The sequence below is a fragment of the Gavialis gangeticus genome, unplaced genomic scaffold, assembly GCF_001723915.1.
Source record: "Gavialis gangeticus isolate Ggan-Ray unplaced genomic scaffold, GavGan_comp1, whole genome shotgun sequence".
In the NCBI taxonomy this organism is placed as follows: domain Eukaryota; kingdom Metazoa; phylum Chordata; order Crocodylia; family Gavialidae; genus Gavialis; species Gavialis gangeticus.
The window spans coordinates 13,871,041-13,896,123 of NW_017729008.1; the positions used below are offsets into that span (position 1 = coordinate 13,871,041).

At 41.5% G+C, this 25,083-nt stretch overlaps 1 protein-coding gene across 1 annotated transcript in view; it reads left to right on the forward strand.

Moving 5' to 3' along the window:
* The window catches only part of COG5 (component of oligomeric golgi complex 5), a 442,290-nt gene that overhangs the window by 394,051 nt on the left and 23,156 nt on the right, over positions 1-25,083 (forward strand). The window contains exons 16-21 of the mRNA XM_019509410.1: positions 3,312-3,374; positions 3,862-3,965; positions 6,691-6,928; positions 17,067-17,143; positions 17,679-17,805; positions 20,338-20,417. Coding sequence (XP_019364955.1) covers positions 3,312-3,374; positions 3,862-3,965; positions 6,691-6,928; positions 17,067-17,143; positions 17,679-17,805; positions 20,338-20,417 — 689 coding nt within the window. The remainder of the gene's footprint in view (positions 1-3,311; positions 3,375-3,861; positions 3,966-6,690; positions 6,929-17,066; positions 17,144-17,678; positions 17,806-20,337; positions 20,418-25,083) is intronic.

Below are 25,083 nucleotides of genomic sequence, written 5' to 3' on the forward strand. Positions count from 1 at the left end.
TGTTACGAAGCTGAGATTCAGCACAGAGTCCAGGTGCAGACTCCTGTGACATGGAGCCCACCTGGGACCCGTCGCAGAGGGAAACCTCCATGGACTCATTCCTTGCACCAGAACTTGCCGTTGAAGCAGGCAGAGCCCTACTCCTTTCACCAAGGTTCAGGCCTGCTCAGGGGCCCATCTCAGCAGAAGGAATAGCAGTGTTTGCCCTTTGCCAACAGGGTGGGCACTAACTAACCTGGTGTTTATCTTACCCATACAGGAGGTGCCTGGCTTCCCCCTACCTCCCTCCTCCACTCCCTGCTCAAGCAGGGATTCCCCCCTTCCCTCTCCCATAGCATAGACCATAGCTAGCATGTGGTATGCTGCTAATGCTGAGAGGTGTCTGTGCAAGACAGACAGGACAGTATCCACTTAGGGCTTTTTGGAGCTAATCAACAGCTGGTAATGTCCCTCCATTCCTTCCTTGGAAAAAGCTGTTTAAAAAGAGCTTGAACTAATGAGAAAGGCTTTTGTTTTTTTGATGTGGTGCTAAATGCTGTTGTCAGCTTGTTTCTGGTCTGGTCAGGAGCAGCGGGGGGGGGCAGGTTGGGGGGACGCCTCCCTAATCAGAGCATTTTGTTGTGGCCTGACCCCCCCTTTGCTTAGCATAGAGAAAAGGGAAGGGAAGGCTGCTCTAGCTTCACCCTGCTTCTGGCCTGAGCCACTGCAGGCATGAACCGGCATGTCTTCAGTCCAGAGGGAATGTCTGGATGGTTGCAAACCAGTTCAGCCTAGCCAGGTTAGACTAATCTTCAGAGATTGAATCAATTCTTACTCAGGCTTTTTGAATGTCTGTCCCTTGCCTGCAAGGTGGCTCTAAACCTATTAGGAAACTAAATGCCATCACACTATAAGTTATAGATTGTAACAGATGAGTGAAAAATGCTGAGAACTTTTCAACATACCCGCAGCCCTCTGTATGGGGAGCTGAGGAACACAGGACCAGAAGAGAACTTGGATCATCCAATCCAGTCTCCTGCTACAATGGTAACCATGTCATATAATCACTTTAGTACATTTATCAAGCTCCAGCTTAGACTCAGTTTTTTGCCTTCTATACTTCTACTGGGAGGCTGTTCCAGAACCTTTCTCCTTACGATTAGAGACTTCCTTCTAATTTCCAGTGTAAATTTATCCTTGGTGAATTTATTCCTATTTCTTTTGTGCCGACATTGTCCTTTAGCTTAAATAGCTCTTCTCCTTTTCCGGCATTAGCCACGCATAGAGGGTGCATGCAGGTTCAAGTGCATCCCCTGAGATTGGACACTGCCAGTGACATCTGCAGGCGGTCACCAATCACCACTCAATGCTTGCCACCCTCCCCCCTTGCTACCGACACTGCCGAAGCTGCCTATGGGCAGTCGTTGCTCGCCACCCTACCTCCCCGCCACACACCAATGCTGTCAATGGCATCTGCAGGCAGTCACTGATTGCCAGTCGGTGCTCGCCACGCCTCCCCACCTTGCAGCCGACACTCCTGCAGCTACCTGCGGGTGGTCCTCGCTTGTCATGCCCTTGCCACTGACATCACCATGGCTGTCTGTGGGCGGTCCCTGCTTACTGCCACCACGCCCCACTGCCACCCCCCTTGTGGGTGGTTACCATGCCCCTCCAGCTTTGGCAGGCATAAGGCATTTATGTTTCCTGGTGTTTAGCTGTTGGTTGTAACAGTGATTATATCCATTTTCAGCCTTTATTGTGCTTGGTTCAACCAAACTGGTTTAGTCTTCTCCAATGGATAACCTCTGCATTCTCCTGATCATCCTAGTAGCCCTTCTCTACCCCCCATCCACTTTGAATTAACCTTTCTGAGAGGATCTCCCCACCTCTCCTCTCTCTCTATGTTAGTGGCCTGGACTTCACCTTCAGTTGAAAACAGCCCTAGGAAGGATAAAATAAATAAAAGCGTTGCCTCTTGAATTTCCCATAGGAGATTGCTCCTCTGACTGAGGTCTGTTCTACAGTGAAATTTCAACATGGCTGTACATATTTTTGTAACAATTAAGTTTACTGAAACTGTGCCAATAATGGTTACACAGTCAGCATAAACCATGACAAACTACTATCACTTTTGTATACTAATTTTGATTAAACCCTGGTTTGAATGAAGACAGGCTCATAAATACCATACTGGAGATACTGGCTTTAAAATGTTCCAGAAAGCATGAAAATCAGATAAAATCTGTGTGAATTTTGCAAACAGGTGGTATGTCTAATTTTAAATCTGCTCTCTGGCATTTCAGTAATGAACCTACTGTTTTCTGATGTTGATGTGGGGTCTGATATGATTCAGTGTTAAATGTTATTTAATAATTAATATGAGAGTATTTTAAAATTAAAGATAAAAATATTTAAAAAATATAAATATGTTGATAATTGTAAGAACACTGATAGGATGTTTCCAGCTTTCTTTGATTCTAATCCTAATGTGCTTGTAGCTGGAATGTGAGCAGTGATTTCAACAAACACTTTACTTATAAGGAATGTAAGTACTCTACAGATACATATACTTATAACAGTTGTACAGCTCTCCATAAATCCCACGCAGTTCAGTAGGAGAATAGACCACTTAACTTCTATCACATTGTATTGCTATTACTTCAAGCCAGAAATCCTAGAAATCCAACATTTCAAAATGTATAGTTTCGATTTGGAAATAATTAACGGCCCATTGAGTTCCTGTTGAGCTTAGTGGGTGTCATTCTTTTGCCTTCAGTGGGAGTAAGTCAGACCCTAACTGCATGGAAAGCTTAAGAAAGCAGCAACAGAAAATAAATGCAAGTGTATTTTAAATGGTGCCCTCTGTACAATATCAATTATCATTTATCTCGAACACTAGAGAAGCTTCATTTTAGACTCAGTTGATCTTAAGTTTTGTTGTTTCTAATGCTGTAGAGGTCATTGTGAATATCTGGCATTTGGATCTTCTGATTGCCTTTGAGAAGTAGATGCTGCATCTCAGTTATTTCTTCTTAGAATGCAAATGTTTTTACCAAATGAATAATATTTTGTCTGTGATTTACCAGATCAGCATTTTCTGAAGAATTTCTAAATATTTTTTAAAAGCCATGGGTGCTTTTTCAGACACTGGATTGATCTTGTGGAATACCTAGCTTTGAAGATTTCGTCTACAGCATTTGTTTATGATTCATAGCTGTGGCCCATTTCTCTGTAATTAATGGGAATAATCAAATATGAGTTCAAGCCAAACAAAATGTACTACCTAATCTGTCACTGAATTTTAACTATGTTAAAATTATTTTACATTTTAGGTGATTTCCAACCAGAGTTCATTTCCAGCAGTTGCTGAGCAAACTATCGCTGCAGCCTTAAAGGTAATTGAATATCAACATGCTTTTAAGTTAAAGCTGAAATTTTTTGTTTTGCCATACTTAAAATGGGAGCCAACTTCTACTTTGTTGTTATCTGGTACCTTTTCTGACTATATGGACCTCCCCTTGGCCACAATATATGCACTGAAGTGCATGCACCAAAAGTATGTTTTGTATGCAAGGAGTACCAAAGTGCAACACACCCCCTCAAATAAAAGCTTTACTTCAGTAGTATTAGTAGTGGTAAAGAAGCCACATTTTCCCTGCCGTAGTTAAATGGCTGAATAAAGATAAACAGAAGCTAACATTACATTTTCCTTTCTTTTAAGTAGTGTCTAATATGGGATAAAGGAACACTGTTAAAATGAAGAGAGCAAATATCTGTAACAATTAATTTATCCTTAATCAAGATATATTTCAGGTGTTAGAAGGTTTTCTGGGTTGTTTTTTTTTTTGCTGATTTCTTCCTGTCTTGATTTCACTCTCTCAGGCAGTCCATGATCTGATGGGTAGTGCTGTGCAACCCTTATTGAATTCAGTCGGAGACTCAGTAGAAGCTATTATCATCACTATGCATCAGGAAGATTTTTCTGGGTAATCAGTCACTACTTTCATAGTTTATCATTGTCCTTGTTTATTGTACATGCTTAACATCCTTTAATTGCTGCAATGACTCTGCAACAGGAACTTTTGCCTGAGGGTTTGTGTGTTTGATTGTCATTTAACACAAAAAGCAGAAGGAAGCCTAGCCATTGATCCAAACAGTCATAATCAGATTACACCTGCCTTTATTTTGACTGCCTGTAAAGTAAAACTGGTCAGCAGACCATTTCAAATGAAAACTTCTCTGGGTGGGGAAAAGGACTTTTTAGAAAACAACTTTTTTGTGAGACATTTTCAACAATATCATTGCTTTTTGTTTTTTCAAGAAAGAGGTTTTTTTATTAAAAAAAAAAAAAAAGTCAACTTTTTTATCAAAAGGTATTGTCCAAACCATTATTGAGAACTAAATGAAATGTATTGTTTACTAAAACTCAAGGTTTTGATAAATAAGAAGTGTGGATAGCTGTTTTGGATAACCATTTCTGTAATATTTTAAATGAAAAATTTCATGAAAAAATGTGAATTATTTGGAAAATAAAAAGAATCAGTTTTGAACCCTTTGAAATGAAAATAGCTTGAAAATATTCCCTAAACTGAGTCTAGCATTTTTGATAAGTTCTGTTCCATGGTGGCAATTGGTTTTAAAACCCAAATACTTGGTTTGCAATGGCCACAGGTTCCAAGCATTTGTGGAGAATGCTTCCATAAACCTTGACCTGGTGCCAGTATTTTTGTGTTGACTCCATTTATCAGGCAGTGAGAGCATTAGTCACGGTGACCTCTCCCTTGTGGTGTTCACTGTCACCCCAACATCTCATGCATTCTCTATTTCTAAGGCAGCCATTCAAAAAAGTACAATTTTATAGACCAACTAGATAGTTGCAAAAAAAATTCTTTATTTGCAAGCTTTCAGGCTCACAGCCTTCCTCAGGCGAAGGAGAATGCAAAGATTATCCCAGGGAAAATTTATCCCAGGTAGAATTCAAACTTCATATTGCTCAGGAGAACTGGAGAATGGTACAAGTTCTTCTTGGTGGCAAAAATAATTTTATGCAAATTAGGCTTGGACAAAAGTTTGGGGCAGTCTATTTACCTCTTAAGGTGTCTGCTGGTAAGCAGGATGTTGTATTTTGCTTCTTTCTAGTTGAGATGTTTTCATATTGCATAGGAGAACTGGTGATGGAATGGTTCTTTTGGGTAAAGAAGTTCTGTTGTGTTGAGGTTGCTCTGCAAATATGCACTTCTGGGTTGAAAAAAAAGGCTGGAGCAGGGGTGTTTGCTTCCAGGTCACAGGGATTTTGCTTCTTGTAAAATTGTGATGTTTTAGTTTAAAAACAGCTAATTATGATATCTTCCATATTTCAGGGGTAAAGGTTTTAGCTGTACTGATCTGAAGGCAAAAACAGTCAGTGTGGTGGTAGAGGTGATATCTTTTATTAAAACAACTAGATAGTTGCAATTTTTTTTTCTTTATTTGCAAGCTTTTCGGCTCACGTGCCCTTCCTTTAATTTGCATAAAATTAACTTTTCCACCCAGGAGAACTAATACCACCCTCTAAGTTTCCTGTGCAATATGAAATTTCTTTTCTACTTGGGAGTAATTTTGCAATCTTTGCATTCTCCTTTGCCTGAGGAAGGGCACGTGAGTCCAAAAGCTTGCAAATAAAGAATTTTTTTGCAACTATCTAGTTGGTCTAATAAAAGATATCACTTCTACCACACTGACTACATTTTTGTAGATGTTTTTCATTTTGATTTTCCACTTGTCAATGACAGTATTTTACCAGCTTCAGTCTTCCCTCTTCTTAACACAAATAAGTACTCTATGGTTTGATCAGTTGATACAAACCATGGACTTTTTAAATCCTGCAAGATGATATGTGCCCTCTCTTCCCACTCACATCTTAGAGCACTCTAGAGCCTGACTGTGATTCAAAGAGAGAGATCACTGATCACTGTGTCCTATAGCTCAGACTCTGTTTTTGCCCTGATTAGAAGAAAGTGTCAACAATCTTGGGTGTCGGATGTGGGCATTTTAATGTCTTGTCTGTATTTACACCTTTCTGCTATCAAAAATTTTACTAGCAGACAGCAACTGCCACAGCCAAGCCATCAGAGCACTTCTAGTTATTGAAGGGAACACAGTAGCCAGCAGGTGTGAAAGTATCTGCATACACCTTCTGTCAGCCGATAGACAGAAGCAGAAGCCTTTTTCTGTTTGTCAGATGTGGTACGACTCTTCTGGGAGGAAGAAAGGCTTTGTCACAGTAGACAAGCTGTGAGTATGCTCACAGTCAGAGTTTTGCTGGCAGAACAAACTAGGCCTAAGAGAGAGTGGGTATGAGACAAACTGAGCTAGTTACTCTGAGACGTGTACCTACTATTATTTCACCTAACATTAAAGTATTATACCAACAGTTGGGACATTTAAGCTTAGGAGCTGGATTTAGAGCTCTAGCCTCTGAGCTGATGGAGGCTGTGCAAATCGGATAGGAGGGGGTGATTTCCTGTAGCTTGTCATAATGGCAATGGTTGATCAAGAAAGATGTTAGACTGCAGTTCCAGAGGGAGCTACGTACAGGCAGAAATAAGATGCAGTAATTCATACCAGCAAGAGAAAATTACTTCATGGGATAAAAAGAAAATTAAAAAGAAATAAATATTTTTTAGTTGTGTTATAAGGATGAATTTAGCTGCTTTTTTACATTTTTGGTAGATCATTATCCAGCTCAGGAAAACCAGATGTCCCTTGTTCTCTGTACATGAAAGAATTACAGGGCTTCATTGCAAGAATCATGAGCGACTACTTCAGACACTTTGAGTGTTTCGACTTTGTTTTTGATAACACTGAAGCCATTGCTCAGAGAGCAATTGAACTTTTTATTCGTAATGCCAGCCTAATAAGACCCCTTGGTGAAGGTGGGAAGATGCGACTCGCTGCTGATTTTGCACAGGTAAGCTTAAGGGTTCATTTCTGTATTGTTTGGTTCCCCGTATTAACTGAAATTTGTAGCTACTTAATTCCCATCAGAATATAGATGACAGATAACTGTTGAAACCGGTCCACTTTGGGTCTTTTAATTTTATCATCACCCTTTATCATTATGAGGCAAATTTTGTCAAGCCTGAAGCCTGCCACTGATGTCTTTAAACTGATATGAATTCAATTTACTTTGTAATGTCAGCCTATTCCTCTTTACCACTGATTCGCTTCATTGGAACCTCTTCACCCGTTTCTCAGGTGTTTCATGGGTTTTCTGTATATTCCCCCAATGCCAGCAGTGACTATGGTCATTGATTGGGCACACTTACATTGTAGGTTACAAACTAAAGAAACATCAGCACATGGTGAAGGCCTGTCCATGGCTGTGTACCGAAGGAAGGACAGTGTTTTGTGATTCTGCTGGTATATCTCCACTCAAATATATTATTCTCCTCATTTTTACTCAACTGATAAACTAAACATGGTCTATCAGATAATTCCTGTATCCAGTGGAGAATTTGCTATTTTCACATAAAGGACATTAATAGTAACACAATGTAATGTGAGGATTTCAGAGAATATAACATAAATATCCTGCGATCTGGTAAGCAAAGGCTAGGTCAGTTTTAAGATTCTAGTCATCTTTATCTTCAAAGCACAGAGGAACAAGTTTTTGGTTTTTGCCAAATTGTTCATTTATAAATTCATATTTATTATGTGTAGGTGTGCAGTAAGTATTTATATTTAATGCTTAAAGAAGCTTATATATACCTGATGTATAAATATTACTATAACAATGAAATATCCTTTCCTTTGTCTCTGTAAACACATTTTTCCTCATCCTGATGTAAGTTGCCTTTCATCTAAAAGGCAGAAATATGTTCTTATCTCAGTGCGAGGAGCTTTACATCCCACTGTGTTGACTGCAGTTACTGAATGGACAATTGAATGACAATAAATCCTCTGATCTCTCTGCTGTTGTGCTGTGAGAGAAACTTAAATTAAACGTATAGTTCTCTGGTTCTGAATTTTACTTCTTCCCCTATCTTTAGCTACTGCTGCTGTTCTTATGGCTGCCTTCTGTGCTGCATTTCTCTCTCTGCCGTGTCCTCTTTCTGCTTTCTTTTTCTTAAGCTATACTTGTAACAAGAAATAAGTGGCTGGGTCTCTCCTGCTGCTGCTGTTGCCTGTGATTCAGCTTCCCTGGTGCCAGCATCTCTAATCCAACTAATGAAGAAACCTGGCTCTGGGAATTCTGATCTTAAAGTGCTGTAGAAAACTTCAGTGTAGTAAAACTCTGTGCCATGAGTTCCTGATCTTCTGCTAGCATTGTGAGTAAGGAGATGGAGCAACCTCCTACTTCAAGAGTAGTTGGTTCATGTCCTCTAGTGTATGTATCAGCAATAAACAGAACTGTATAATCAAGATTCCCACAATGACATGTGCTGTGTTTCATTGTAATAATCTGTGCATTATAGATAGGGGTCTACTAAACTCGAGAAGGTGGCTGGTTGATTTTGCGGGAAAATTGTGGTGCTGGCTACCATATGCACAGGCGGATTGCTTTGGCCCCTTCCCACCATGACTCTGATTGGCCAAAAGACCCTGGTGGCCCTGCCCCCTGCCACTGATTGGTGGAGAGGGCTGTCCTTCATATAGCCCCAACCCCTCATTGCTGATTGGTAGATAGGGGTGGGGTCACATGACAGGGAGCCATCAGCCAACCAGGGGTGGGGCGGCAGTCATCTTGCCAGCTCCCCTTTTCCCCCAGTGGGCTGTATGGCCCGGCCACAGTGACCGTGAGGACTGCTGGCTCCCACTGGGAAGCCAGCATTTTATTTTTAGCAAGCTTTTTATTTCCTCCCACGGATTTTGCAGAAATCTCCTGATTTCACAATTTCTGTGAAATCCATGAAATTGGGATTTGATTAGGTCCCTAATTACAGATGCTGTCCTAGTATTCAGATTAGTTGTGCGCTGGATTGTCAGATAGAAACATAGGTAACCGTCAGTCTGCACCATGTTACACTGCGTACACTGAAGAAGCATACAAAGCCCTAAAAACTATTTGCAGTTTACAGGCTCACCATTTATTGGGAATCCCTTTGTGTGAAAGAGTTGAATTTACCTATGATGAACATTTACAATATTTATAGAAGACCCATTTATTTAAGGTATTCTCTTAGAAAAGCACCTGTCATCCAGGACAAATGGATGCGTTTTTAAATTTTATTTTCACATTTAGAACTAGTCAGACTGGAAGCACTTTTTCCTGGGGTCAGGCAAGCCCTCTTAAAGACATTTTCCTGACATTTATCCAGCCAGTGAGGAACCAGCTAGGCATCAGAGAGGTTTTTAACTTGCTCATTGCTGTGAGTTTTGTTGCTTTGTGACAACAAAGGTCTGTAGGGTTATGGTGATCTGGTGTATCTTAGATTTTGATGCCCTGCAATGCTAAATGATTAATAGAGACAGTGAAACAGAGGAGGAAAAGTAAACATTATAAACTCAGAAATTTATTGAGAAGGAAGGAGGATTTCTCATTATTTGGCATGAAAATTGATGTTCTATCAAAATAATATTCCAAAGCTCAAAGGGAAAAAAAGGCATTTATTAAGAGAATAATAAGTAAAAATAACAACTGTATTGAGATGAAATGCACTAAAAATTGCAAGACTTATTAATCCCCATGCTTTGTGATGTAATTCAGTCATCAGAATTAGAAAAGATCTTGATAGATTGAAGAGCTGGGTGAAAGAACAGAAGGAAGATTAACCAAAGGCACGAGTACAGAACGGGAGATAACTGGCTGGGCAGTAGCATGGCTAAGAAGAAACTGGGGTTCTAGCGGATCACAAGACTCAAAATGAGTCATCAGTTGCAAAAAAGCTAACATAATTTGGGCTGCATCAAGAAGAGTATTAGGTGTAAGGCGCAGGAAGTGATAATACCAATCTACTCAGCACTTGTTAGGCCACAGCTGGAGGATTGTGCGTGCAGTTCTAGGCTTTCCATTTTAAGAAAGATCTGGAGAAGCTGGAGAGAATCCAGAGGCAAGTGACAAAAATGATAAGGGGGTTGGAAAGCAAGCCCTATAAGGAAAGGCTGGGAGTGGTAGATATGTCTAGCTTGGAGAAAAGGAGATTAAGCATGATAGCAGTTTTCAATTATTTGAAAGACTAAAGAATAGGGAGAGGACATGAAGAAATGGTTTTAAATTGCAGCAAAGAAATGAAGATTACATCTGAGGAAAAATGTCCTTGTTGTTAGATGAGTAAGGCAGTGGAAAAGACTTTCCAGGGAAGCTGTAGAATCTCCTTCACTGGAGATTTCCAAGAGGAGGTTGGATAAGCTCTTATGGATAGCATTTCTGCAGGGAGTTGGACCTAGTAACCCTTGAGGTCCCTTCCAAACATGTGATTCTGTAATATATGAAAGACCACCCTTACCCCATGGGTTGGTTATAATTCTTTTTCAACATTTTTAAAGCAACCAATTGTTGATTCCTTTCATGAGTGTCTGTATATTTCGTAACTGTCTACTCTGTTGCAGCTTTATGCTTGTTTTATTGTAATTTAATTCTTGTGTTACACTCCAAGAGTTTCAACAGGGGATGGGAAGCTCTCCTCTTATACTTTATATTTGCCTTAGCTAATACTGTCCTATGAACTGTTTTAATCTTGTTAAGTCATTGTTTTCTGATAGACAAACTTTTATTTTACAACTTTTTTTTAGAATTTTATTTTCGAGCCTTTGGTGTTTATTGGCTCAGATGCATCTGGAGTTTTACACTGATATTTTCTTAAATGGAATTATACTCATACGGTATAAGAGACAAGGAACAATATTTATTTTCAAGATCTCTAAGCAGACTGTAAGTGTGACTCAACTAGATTTGTAATATTGAAGATCTTTAGAGATTAATCTGAGAATTAAAATAGTGTGAAAGCAGATTTAGTTGATAAAATTGGTAACCAGTTTTATATACTGTTAATTATTTGATCATTTAAAATAGAGTTGCAGAAATTAAATGGAAGTCTAAAGAGAACCCCTTGTGTCTAGGGTTTTCAATGTTGTTTTGCTACCCGGGGTTGCATCCAGACAAGCACACGTGTGGTTTGTGGTGCTGCAGTCCTGTCTGTGGCACTGCAAACTGCATGCACCACGTGCAGACTTTCATCGCACTGCTAATTTGCAGTGCGGTGGGTTTTTATGACACCAGGAGATCGGGCCAGAAAAAAGCAGGATGGCACACATGGCAGCAGCATGCACCACCTAAAACCAGAGCCTGGCCAGCCAGAGCCACACTCTGACTGCTGGCCAAGCTCTGCATGCCTGGAGGCCCCCAGGACCCCAGGTAAGGGCATGTACAGGGGCAAAAGCAGCAACACAAATTTATGTCACTGCTTTTTTCCCATGGCAAACACACACCCCTTCTTGTGGGGATGCAGCTCAGGAGTTTTTCAAGAGAAGATTGTATGGGAGTATTCTTAAGGAGTTCCACTGACAGTCCAGGAGATCTTGATTTGGTACCAAGCAAGAGATAATCTTGATCTTTGTGGCCAATTGTTCTAACAGTGGATTGAACAGAACATGAACAAGGGGGCTTGTTTGGTACCTCCCCCAATAAGACAATAAAATAAAAATGTTGACTGCGTAAGTGTTTACTATTGAAATCCACGCTGAGAAATACTGGTGCAATGGAGACTTATTTCCTACTGTTTAGCTTCTAGGAAGGGATGGGAGTCAGAACTACTGTCTTGGTATGTGACTTTGTATGAGACCTGATTCTCTCTCTGCCCCTCCTAACTATAAAGGAAGTATAGATTAATATTTACTTACAGATGCTGGGCTTTAATTAATATTTGTGTAGAGATATGATATTCTAAGATCAAAACAGAACTGATAAATCTCAGGTATCTTTATTATTTTTCTAAGAAACCTTTCCTTCCTTTTCTCTCATGCTGGGAGCTAAAAAACAATTCTGCTTTAATCAGGGTTGAAATCCGAAAGACAAGAAGTAGTGGAGCTAAATTATACTCAATATTTAATGCCTTCTATCTTCCCAGAAGAAGGAAATTACTTTTTAGTATGCAGTATCTTGGAGGTACTTCACAGCTGAAAATTTATTTTAAACACCTATCATTTTGGAATCCTTGTATGGTAGAGAAGTCAAATTCTACATCCCTTCAGGGTCAACTTTTTCATATAACAATTGAGAGTCCCACTGCTTCCCTACTAATATTTGCTTTAAGATTCTGTGATGCCGAAGAGCTAGAGAAAAGCATTTCTGAATTAATGTTTGAAAACTTGGAATTCTTTTTGGCCAGGAAAAAATAATTGCTAACAACTACAAAAAAAATCTTGTTAAGATCTTGTAGCTAGAAAAACATAGACTTTTAGTAAAAGGTGATTTTAAAAGATGCTGTAATAGCCAGTGAACAATAACTTCATCATGGAACTTTTTTTAAAAAGTGCTTTGCAGTATATGTGCCTTATGTGTATGCAGTGTATGGGAATAGATATCAACTTCATCCTTGGATTGCTGAACATAATCTGGTTAGACAAGACAATCATGAGAGGCAGTTATTCACAATATGGCTAGTCAGTAAATAGCTCAGCAAATAATTGATCAGCTAGCCAAGGGGTACAACAGGGTCACATGAGAGAAAAATAGGAAAAAGATTTTCTGAGGCTTTAATGTTTAGTGAAGGCTGATGTGACAATGAACAGACATAAAGTTATATATAGAAATTGGCCAGGAGGCTGTAGCTTCATTAAATGCACTGTAACACAATAACACTTATATTCTGTAACTGCATTGAATGAAATGTATTAAAAAACCCAGCCCACAAAAGCACAGGGTATTGGACAAAGGAGAAAGGGATGGGAGGCAGTGGGCGGTGTTATTCCACCCCTGGACATTAGTCACTTTCAGAATACTCCTGTTAAGTGCCCGCAGCGTTCAAGGCCGGCATTCCTGTAGGACAAATTTCTATTCCAAGAAATCCCAAAATCTTTTGCTAATATAGCCACAAGAATGGATCCAACCTCCATAGGTACAAAATGTTTGTTTGGTACCTAATTAAAGGGGAAAAACATCTCTTCTACTTCTCACCTACCATGAGTTTTAAAGACAGCCCACTCTCAACAATTTTCATCCCAACTGCAGATCTATATTTATGATCAACCAGATTTGCGATCCTGAGGGAAAAAAATAAAAGAAGGTTCTTCCTAATATCCAGCCAAAATTTTCCTTGCTTCTACTTCTGTTCCCTGAGGGCATGTAGAATAGCTGATCACCATCCTCTTTATAACAGCAGATTTTTATTTGCTGGCTGTTATCAAATTCCCCACTCCCCAGTCTTGTCCTCTGGAGACTAAATAGTTCTTCTAATCCTTCCTCATATGTCATGTTTTCTAGATCTTGTTTTTTGTTCTCCACTGTGCCCTTTCCAGTTTGTTCATGTCTTTCTTGAAATCTGGTGCCCAAAACAATACTCCAGGAAAGGCCTTAGGACTCAGTAGATAAGAAGGATCACTTCCCATGACTTGCATTCAACACATCTCTTAATATCTTTAGGCCATAGATGCACATTCATTTCAACTGTTCCCACGGCGAAGGCAGCAGCTCTTGCCACTGCTCCCCCTGTGTGGGGCTTGGGAATTTGGCAGCAAGAGAGGGTGGTCATATTTATTGCCACTGCTCCCTGCCGCCAAATTTCCCGATCCATGGGGAACCCTGTGGGTCAGATATCTATGGCTCTATGGGCCAAAGGTTAAGCACCCCGATCTAATTCAGTCAAATAAAGCACATGCTCAAATAAAAGAAACAATCTTAATTATACTTGAATTGTAGCTGTTGACTGACTACATCAAGTTACAGTACACAACCTAGTAGTGTTGGAGATCTGAGTTTATATTGTTCAAGTATGTTCTTACCACATTAGCCTCACTCATTCCCACTTTTCATGACTCATTCTAGAGGGTATAGACTTCCAAACTCACAAAACATTTTTTATTTGGCACCTACTGTTTCACGAATCAGCCATCTGCTTCCTTTAAATTTATATAGTTCTGGCAATACTCATAATTTCCTAGAATGAATAAAGGTTGGAGTTTAAGAACAGAGTATTCTAAAGTAAATCATGCTCTTTTGCATACTTAAGACCAAAAATGTGGAGTTAAAGACATTCTTAAGCTATTGGTCATATAGATTATTGCCATTTGTTTTAGTGAATTAGTATCTTCGGCTGAGTTTTGTGAAAACAAAAGTTCAACTAAAATCTTACCCACTTAATCATATCTACTTTTGGGGGAAGAAATCCTTTAAAAATTGTTAAGTAACATCCTGTCTGGTCTTTTCCTAGGTTGTGTCTCTCTCCTCCTCAGAGAGAGCAATTTGTACTCATGCCTTGATTTTCAGTGGTCCAAGTAGTAGTTAGGTGACTAGTTTGGAATTTTATAAAGCACTAAATGGATTTCAGCACCTACCTCCTATTGGAAGTCATTTACTTCCAGCCAACACCTGAAAAGAAGCAATGAGAAAATCTCACTCTTAGTTCCTGTTAACGTTCAGTGGGTGTTAGATGCTTCATTGCCATCTGGGCCTTTGAAAATCTCCTAATTACCACTTTACTGTCCCTCTACCACTGCTACTTTGCTGGTTTATCATATTGAGGGGTGAGAAATGAACCAGTCTAAGAGTATGACAACACAGGTGGCCATACCCACTTTGTTCTTGTATGCACACAGTAACTAAGAATCCCACATATACAGTTAAATGTGATTTGTGAAATCTCTGTGTCAGCATGTGATCTAGCAGTTTTATTTGTGAAAAAAAGGTTATATTATCGGAGAGAATAACGATGTTAAAAGTCCTTTGCTATAAATATCATCCTGCTACAGATACAGTGGAGTGAGTTCAATAATGTTATAAAAATGTCAAGAGGATTTCAAAGTGTCTTCTCTTCCAGCTACTTATTCATTTTTGTGCCTTTGAAATTTAGTGTTATTATGCAGTATATAGAAATAGAAAGCCTCAACCAACCAGAGTTTGAACCATCAGCATCTGGGCTACAGGGGCAGCAGCAACTTCTGGTTGCTGCTGTGATCACAATTCTGATCATGCAAGTGCTGGCAGCAGCTACTTTTTTTGCCACTCCCTCTCCCAGTTGGCACCTGGGTAGTTTTTCTGTTTGCCCTGCCCTAGTTACTCCACTAAGTTAAGTACATAAGTAATGTCAAAGATGTTTTTTAAATCAATGATTCAAAATGTACATGTAGAGTAAAGTTCCTATCCCACTATTGTTGAGTGCCACCTTCTGGAATGGGAAAGACTTGCCATGTGTCTAAAAGCCATAGCCACTGTTTGTTTATTTGTTCATTATTAGTGAAATATATAATACTGGTGGGCATTTAAGTGATGATGTAGTGAGATAATGGTATTAAGGGATTTCATGTCTGTGTTCTAATGACTTTTACATTTTCTCAGCTTCCTTTATAAAGTATGATTTTTCAGTTTCTATTACCCTCCCCCCAATAACTCTACATGGGATCTGAAAGTTGAAATTGTTTTTTGTCATACACCTCACCTTGAATCAGGATTCGGTCCCTGGCACTTGGGGTTCTGTGCTCTGTGAAAAACAAAAAACACTCTCTAGCAATCCCCAATTTTGTCACTGAGCCCAGCAGCTATCACTCAGAATCCAGAGAGCAGATCTTTGAGTTAGAAGGTATCACTCTTAGATGTGACTATGCCTTTAAGTAACCCAGTGACAATAAATCTCAGCTGTCATCTTCTAGTATATGTAGACTTTGTGCCCTTGTATTTTGGGGAAGGCTGTTTTGTCAGCTCTTCTACCCAGAGGGATGTTCAGTAGGACTGTGTGAGGTTTCGGTCACTGATTCAATTTGGTGGAGATTCAGCCTGATTCAGTGGCTGAATCTCCAAATCTGAATCAAATCAGGAGACCCTTTAATCTCTCCGAATTGAATCAGAACTCTCCAAATTGATTCGGAGAGATCTGATGATTCGGACATAGACACAGCTTTAAATGCTTTTTCTACATATGTCAAGGTACCAGGCGGCTCATGAATGCTGAGATGATGGGCAGATGGAGCGTCCCCAGTACACTCAGCAATGGACTCAGAAGTGGACCAGAAGCACTGCCGGTCCACTTCCGGGTCTGCTGTAGAGCGCGTGGGGGCCCGGCCCCCCCAGCTTGGCGACTGCTGCCTCCTGGGTCTGGGGTGCATCCAGGATCCCCCCATGGCCAATTGCCAAGCTGTGGGGGTAGAGGGGGAGGGGGTCCCCCGCGTGCTCGGCAGCAGACCTGGAAGTGGACGGGAAGTACTTCCGGGTCCACTGCCGAGCACACAGGAGGTCCCCACACTAGTGTGGGACACTCCATCTGCCCCACCACCTCAGCATTCACAAGCCGCACCTGATACATCGAGATATGAAGAAAAAACATTTAAAGCTGTGTCTATGGCTGAATCAGTGATTCTCTGAATTGGCATCAAATCATCAGATTCGGCTGAATCAAATCGGGACAGTGATCTGAATCAACTAATTGAATCGCTGTCCCCCAAATTGGGCCGAATCCAAATCCAAATCAAATATGGCCAGCTTCACACACCCCTAATGTTCAGCCATACTAGTAACATGTCTGTGATACTGGTTTTAACACTAAGGTCCTATCAGTAGTGTCACTAAAGTCTATCTAGATACTTTTTCTTCCTAATCTGTCTAGAGTTTGGGATACCGATATAACTACTGACCAGGAAACTCACTGGTAAAGATGAAATGGCCCAAGACAAACAGTGCACCCAGGATAGTCTCTTGGGAGCTCATTGTATTCTGTCATGTTCTTAGTTGTGAGCCACCAATAATCACTGATCTTTGGGGTATTGCACAAAAGAAGGCAAAAAAGCCTTGGCCCAGTCAGCTTGCCCTTTGGTGAGAATTCTTCTCTTCCAAATGTGGTGGTGATAAGATGCTGACCTGGCATGCTGTCTGTCATTATCATGTAAAGGCCCACTGGCTGGGCCCAGAGCTTTGCATCTTGGGGCACTTTGATTCAAGTAACAATCTTTGGATTTTCCAGATGGAGTTAGCAGTCGCTCCGCTCTGCAGGAGAGTATCTGACTTGGGGAAGTCTTACAGACTGCTGAGGTCATTCAGGTAAGCTGCACTCACGATATCTCGAGCAATAACTAGTGTAACCAAATTGTAATTTTAAAGTAAAATCCTGCTTTGCACTACTTGTAATTCTAATTAAAAACCTTCTGGCAACTTCACGTGCAAATTAGCAACAACTTAGTATTTTTCCTTTTATAACCATACCATAACTATGATTTGGTGAATTTTGTCATGCTAGTGTCAGCTAAATTGTACCTTTTTGCATTGTTTTCAGTGTTAGTTATTATGATAATGAACTGTGTAGTCATACTGCATTTTCATAACAATATAGAACTTGTGCTCTGTTACAGTGTTGGTAGGTTGTGTAATTAAAATAACAAGCTTCTTGTACAAATTATCACCTACAAATATTGCATTAGGAGGTTAAGCTGTAAATTGGCAAACTAGTGAGGTGCACAGGAGGAAATACTTTTCATTTCTAAAAGGTGTAACAGTATTGGCACAATACATACAATATTCTCAGCTACACCCTTTTCCTTCCTTTCAAAGTTCTTTTATGTAACTTACTTTTTTCCAGACCACTGCTTTTCCAGACTAGTGAACATATTGCCAGTAGCCCAGCTGTGGGAGATATAATTCCGTTCAGCCTGATTCTTCAATTCTTATTTACAAGGGCACCACCTGAGTTGAAATCACCATTCCAGGTAATCAGTTTAAGTCCCTCCCTACCTTTTTAAAATATTCCATGAGTAGGTGAATACTGCTGTCCTTTTTAATTCATTTAGTCAAAAGTGTTTGAACCCATGTTTGGGTTATGGCTTGTTGGTTTTGTTTTATTTGTTTTGTGGCCATTGATTCAAATTTTGGCTAGTTATAGAAGTAAAAAAAATAGGTGTCCTGAGGATAAGTTGTATTGAAATACAGGCAGTCTTCGACTTACAACGTTTCAAGTTACAACGTTTTGCACTTACAATGTTTATAAATTGACACCCTGTTTCAACTTTACAATGCCAGTTTTGACTTTACAATGCTTGATCCAATGCGACAAGTTCACTGTATCGCTCACCGCCCTGGAGAACATCTGTCCAAACTTCCTTGGACACTTTCTTTAAGGAAGCAACCAAGACTCCTGAGAAGACTCCAACCAAGAGCCCTTCAAAAAGTGCAGCAAAGTCACCTCAAAGAAGTCCTTCCAAATCAATATGATTGCTATTTACAATATAAATACATTAATGTAGCTATATTACTCATCTATAATTGATCAAGTACAAAATTCTGGGGTATTTTTGGTAAAAAATAGGGTGTTGGGCTTTGGTTCAAGAACCTATCCCCCATTTACAACATTGTTTCTTATGAGAAAATTGGTTCCAAGTTACAGTGTTTCAATTTAAGATGCAGTTTTCAGGAACCAGTTGGGTCGTAAGTCTGAGGGCTGCCTGTAGTCAAGAGCAGGGCTGGCCTTATGGGTGGGCAGTGTGGTCAAACATCCATAGTGCCATGGTCAGGGGTCACCCCCCCCCCACCCCCCTGCTACCACTGCCTCCCTGCTAGACTTCATCCCATGCTCTTGCCCGCCTGCCTTTGCTTGCAGCAGCACTGCTGACTTGGAGAGAGGGTGGTGGAAGTTAGCCAGCTGCAGAGGTCAGCAATTATAAGGAGGCATCACTCCCTGATGGACAGGGTGGAACAGGCAGGCTGTGAGCAGCGTCTGCTGCCCAGCACCTGAAACTGGCTCTACGAGTCCTGCTGCTGCATAAACCAGTAGCATCTGCTCGTTGTGTTCCTGCTGCTTATCATCATGGGCACCTGCCTAGTGCTCCTCACCAAATTCTTCACCTGGGGGCTGCTAAAAAAAGAGCCCACTCCCACTTTTCTCCCCTTGCCCCAATTGACCACCGAGAGATGTTGTGGGGAAACAAGTCTCCCAGTCCTGCCCAGCAGTTCCCCCTGGGCTTTATTTCTAAAACTTTTGCTAATACTACTACAGACTTTAACTCAAAGTGAGGGTGCCAAAATATACCCCGGGGCGCCATTTTCCCTAAGGCCAGCCCTGGTCAAGAGTTGCCTTTTATTCTGTCTGCCAAATGTAGGTGTTCCCCTGTTTGCTTCTTTTACTGCTAATGGTCCTTAATTTAAAATATCTCTGTGAAAAATATTGTGGTGTTTATTTTGTTAAAGGCTTCTAGTCTGTAGTCAGGCACACCTCTGTACAGTGGACAGTTATCCCCCTCACCATGCGTGCGTGCACACAATGAGTATGTATTTATTTATTAATACAGCATACTCTGTTTAAGCACATAACAAGACTGATAAAAGCCTCTGCACTGACCTGAATTATGCACATATTGAAAGTTAAAATGTAAACCAAGCTGGTTAAGTGTACAGAGCCCTCAGTGGCATGGGATTAGCACTTCAGTGCTCCTCCATTTCAAGACTTTTTGTAGTTGGTTTCAACTATGCTGTTAGAAACCTTGAAAATAAGGGGAGCTACTCGGTTTCAGGGCTGTTAAAAATAGCAACTGTGAAACTGACAAGGTGCTTGCATTTTAGTCCTCTAGTACCAACACTATGACAGCTGCTTCCCCTTCCTTCCGGTGCAGTTAACTAGAGTGCAGGTAGTTAGAAAGCAAACAGTGCGGCTGAAAAATGGGTGCACTTAAGTGCTTCTGCACTTAACTGATATTGAGATAACCAGTGCTTCTTACAGTTTAAGCCGGGGGTAGGAAATTGCAGCCTGCTTTGTTATCCAGTTAAGTGAATTATGTACTTCTCCACTATGCACGTAAACAGCTTACACTGTGATAAAGTGGGGGAGACTGCTCATGCATATGCATCCGTACGCACATACATGGTAGCCAATAGCATGAATGTATTTTAAGCAGGATGCTTACCTGGGATATGGAAGATCCAGTTTCAAGTCCCTGAACTTAGTCTGAACAGAGCTGGAAATTTTAATGTCTCTCTCTCATCCTAGAGGATTACCCTCCCAGGGTTATTGACCATTCTGGGGTCTCCTGCTTCTCTGTGTTGGGTTTTTTGCTTTTATCTTTATGCAGACTAGGGAAGTCTATGAAAAGGTGTGCTGGTCAGGGAAACTGTTTCCTGATTAGATCTACTAATGAACCAGCTTCACTTGGCTTTAATTTATTTGAGTTTTGTTCCTGAAAATAGTATGTATGTGTTTGACATTATAGCATGTAGTTTAATTGCTTTTTGTTCATGTTTCTGTGCATCAGAGAGCAGAGTGGTCTGTTGCCCGTTATTCCCAGTGGCTGGATGATCATCCATCTGAAAAGGACAGGCTCGTTCTCATAAGGTAAAAACAATGCTTTTCTTCTTCAATACATCACAATGAAGTGGTAGGCCCACTGGCAAACCAGGGCTGGTCTTATGAAATAAAGATTTGAACTGTAGGAGATTTGTTCTAAAAAGGGTTGCTTTCTTCCTAACTTTAAAGGTAACCTGCAAAAGGTTTACAAAAAAGGTCCCTTTGTTAAATTTCAAAAGAGGGATACTGTACACCATTATGTTTAAGAATGTTACCGCTACTGTTTAAGAAAACTATCTCCTTAAACTTCTGAGCAACCTATGTATGCATCAGGCTTCCTGGTTTCTGTGGCAGGAGTGAGTGACTTCAACGATATAACAAAGGGAATTAATGGGAAAACTTTGTTTATGGTAGTTGTGATGTTACCCATTCTGCAGGAGAAAGCAAGAAGTCAACAGCTTAGGATTTTCAGGAGGTAGTGCGTCTCAGATTTTGTTAAAATAAAAGACATCTTCTTACAGTAACTTTAGAGTTAAAGAACCTTTCCTGTTTTGGACTCCTGAGGCTTGGTTTGGGGTTTTTTTAATATAGAGTTGTGTTTCAAAATAAAAGCTGTAATAGCCAAAGAAAGCAGTTTGTAAAGGCAAAGTTGAAGAACTACATGTTTGCCCTTACTTCATAAATTTACTTCTACTTAATGCTCATAAGTTGATGAATCATCCAGCATGCAAGCAAACTGTGCAAGTAGAATTTGTACAGCATGACCTAGATCGTATGCCCTCTCTTGGGTTGTCTCTTGCTTATTACACAAAGACATATTGTATCCACTTGACTGGATTTACCCGATCTCAGCTCAAAGGAATACTATTAACTACCAATCCAGTCACTTTCATAAAACAGATCAAAAATATTTGTGGGCACTGCCATGTATGACACTCCTGTATGAGGGAAACTAACAAATCTGCAGGACCATCCAGAGAAGTCTCAGGACTGGGATAGTGAATATCTCTACATGCTTCCTTCTGAAAGAAACCACAGCATCTCAAGATGCACACCCCCCTCCCCCCGCAGGAGACAGTGTTTCACTCAGGCTAGTCTCTACTCCTGCAGCTGAGCAGGAAGTGGAACTTCATAATCCACATATTTTGCTGCAGAGAGAGACAAGCTGACCCTCAGCAGTCTGGATCAGCCGGTCACGGCTGCCATGTTCACTGCTGCCATATGTTTCCAGGCAGACTGCAGGAGCCTACAGAGCACACTGAGATATGTGCCCTGGCTGTGCAGCATCAGCACAGCAAGCTCTGTGCTCCTCTGTCTGTTGAGGGGTCTCTGGGTAAGTTTTTCTACCAGGAAAACCCATAGAATTCTCCCAGATCACGTCTATGCAGCCAGAGTTGCACATGACCTTTTCATAAATTGGAGAAATGTGAACTAGACAAAATTACTATGAGGTGGATAGACATCTGGCTCAATAGCCTCAAGCAAAGGATCACAGAATCATAGGACTGGAAGGGATCTACAAGATCATCAAGTCCAGTCCCCTGCCATGGGCAAGAAGTTATTGGTCTCAGACAAGCTCAATAAGGTGTTTGTCCAGTCTCATCTTGAACACCTCCAAGGAGGGTGACTGCACCAGCTCTGCTAGGAGTGTGTTCCAGATTCTGATGACCCTTTCAAAGAAAAACTTTTTCCTCATGGCCAGCCTGAAATTACTTTCTGTTAGCTTATGCCCATTGATCCTGTCCTCCCTTGAGGTGCTTTCCTGAAGAGAGTTGCTCCCCTAGATCTTGATGCTCACCCCGATGTATTTGTAGGTGGCTATCAAGTCACCTCTCAGCCTTCTCTTACTCGGACTGAGCAGGCCTAGTCCCCAGAGTCTTCATAGGGCCTATCCTCCTCGCCTCTAATCATATGGGTGGCCCTTGTTTGTGCCCTCTCAAGCTTATCCACATCCTTCTTGAAGTGCAGAGCCCAGAATTGGACATAGTACTCTGGCTGTGGCCTCACCAATGCTGAACAGAGAGGGAGAAGCACCTCCCTGGATCTGTTGGCCACACAATGGCTGATGCACACCAGAGTTCCGTTTGCCTTTCTGGCAACTCATTGCATTATTCGCTCATGCTCATCTTCCAGTCTGTCGTGACCCCCAGGTCCTGTTCAGATGCTGTGCCAGCCAGTGGACCACGACCCATTGTGTAGTTATAGTGAAGCTTCTTCCTACCCAGGTGAAGGACCTTGCACTTCTCCCTGTTAAACCTCATCTGATTGCATTCTGCCTGTAAATCCAGTCTGTCAGGGTTGTCCTGGATCTTTGCCCTACCTTCTGATGTGTCCGCATTTCCTCACAACTTGGTATCGTCTGTGAATTTGATAATTGAGCTTTCTGGCCCCTCATCTAGGTCATTAATAAATATGTTAAAGAGCACGGGTCCAAGCACCAATCCCTGGGGGACACCACTACAGACGGCCCCCAGGATGAAACCATCCCATCAATTACAACCCTCTGGAATCAGCTTCTAAGCCAGTTGTCCACCCACCTCACCATAGGCTGGTCCAGTCCAGTACTGTCCAGTTTGGTTGAGAGAATTTCATGCAAGACCGAATCAAAGGCTTTACTGAAGTCTAAGTAAATGACATTGACCTCATGCCCCTTGTCCAGATGTTTAGTTACCTGGTTTTAGAAGATCACCAGGTTTGTCAGGCATGATCTACCCTCAACAAAGCCGTGCTGGTTGCTTCTTAACACCCCCTCACTTACCATCTTGTAATTGATGGTGTCCTTAACAAATTTTTGAAAAATTTTACCCAGGACTGAGGTCAGGCTGATCGGTCTGTAGTTTGCAGGGTTATCCCTCTTCCCTTTCTTGAGGATGGGCACCACGTTGGCCATCTTCCATTTGTCAGTGACCACTCCTAAGTTCTGTGACTCTTTGAACAACTTTGCCAGTGGCACTGATATAAACTCAACCAGTTCTTTCAGGACTCTCGGATGCAGGTCAACTGGCCCGGTGGACTTTAAAATGTCCATGGGTTGTAGAAGATCCCTCACCTGTTTGGGATTGATTTCATGTACTTTGTTCCCATATTCCCTGGGCCTCTGATCGAGTAAACAGCCCCCATGTGTTTTGAGGAATAGTGATGTGAAGTAGGTATTTAGGAGTTCTGCCTTTTGATGGGGATTGACTGTGGGCTGCCCCTGAGTATTCAGTAGGGGTCCCACAGTGGATCCCAATCTTTTTTTCCTTGCTCTCTATGTATCTATAAAAGGACTTTTTGTTATCCTTTATTCCAGTTGCCAGCTTGATCTCCACACTTGCCTTGGCTTTTCATGTCTCGTATCTGTGGGCCCTAGCAATACGGGTGTATCCCTCTCTAGTTGCTGAACCATTCTTCCATTGCTTGTATGTGTCTTCTTTCTTTTTCAATAGTTCCCTAACATCCCTGTTGAGCCGAGTGGGTCTCTTGGCTCCTTTCCTGCTTTTTGTCTGTGTGGGGATGGCCTGTTTTTGGGCAGTGAAAATTGTCTTCTTAAGGAAGCACCACTGTTCCTGAACTCCCAAGTCCTCTGCTGGTTGCAGAGGGCCTGTCCAGTTAGCCTCCTGAGGCTAAACTTGGCAAAGTTTGCCTTTCTGAAATCTAGGACTTCTCTTCTGCTGTTTGATTTCCCAGTCTTATGGTGGATGGTGAACCTAATCAAGTTGTGATCACTGTCGCCCAGAGTATGACCAATCCTCAGGTTGCCTATCATGTCCTCCCCTTTGGTCAGTACTAAATCCAGAGTGGCTTTACCCCTATTAGGTCCTATGTCAGGAACAGATAGTCTGTTGTTGCCAAGAAGTTGACTGACCTGTTGGAGGTGGCGGAATGGTCCTCCCAACAGATGTCAGGGTAGTTGAAGTCACCCATGACAATCATATCTCTAGTGTGAGCTGCCTCAGTCAGTTCTCTGGAGAATCCCTGATTGTTCTCTTCTTCTTGGGAGGGAGACCTGTAGTGGACTCCTACCATCAGGTCTCCCTCTTCTGATCCCCCAGAGGGTCTCAAGGGACCCTTCCCTGCTGTCAAACATGACCTTCAGGGAGGGGTACCACTTTTTCACATAGAGGGCCACATCTTCTCCCTTCTCCCCAACCCAGTTCTTCCTGTAAAGTGTATAGCCTTCAATAGTCAGTGCCCAGTCATATGTGTCATCCCACCAGGTCTCTGTCAACCCAATAAAATCAAATTCCTTATCTACCAGAAGGAGTGTCAGTTCCTTTTGTTTATTTCCCATGCTTCTAGCCCTCCTCAACAAGTCAGCGATTATTGTAGCGAAGAGCTTCTTCCCTCTGGTTGTGAGATGAATATCGTCCCTGACACGTAGATAGCTGAAGTTAAACAGCTACATACCAAGGTCAAAGTGTCCAAAACCCACACGATTACACTATCTTTAAGCCTGTGGTTGACTTCCTTGATGCACTCCTCCCTTCAATGGCCATGGCCTTTAACTGAGAGGATTGAGGAGAAGACCATTTGTGCTCCTAGTTCCTTGAGCATTGCCCCCATGGTCCTGTAGTCTCTCATGGTCATGATTCTCCCGGGGCTACTTCTCACTGTGTTGTTGGTGCCCACATAGACGAGGATCATGGGGTAGAGGTCAGTAGGGCGGACCGGTTTAGGCATCCTCGTCGTAATGTCTCTAATCCTGGCTCCTGGAAGGCAGCAGACCTCTCAA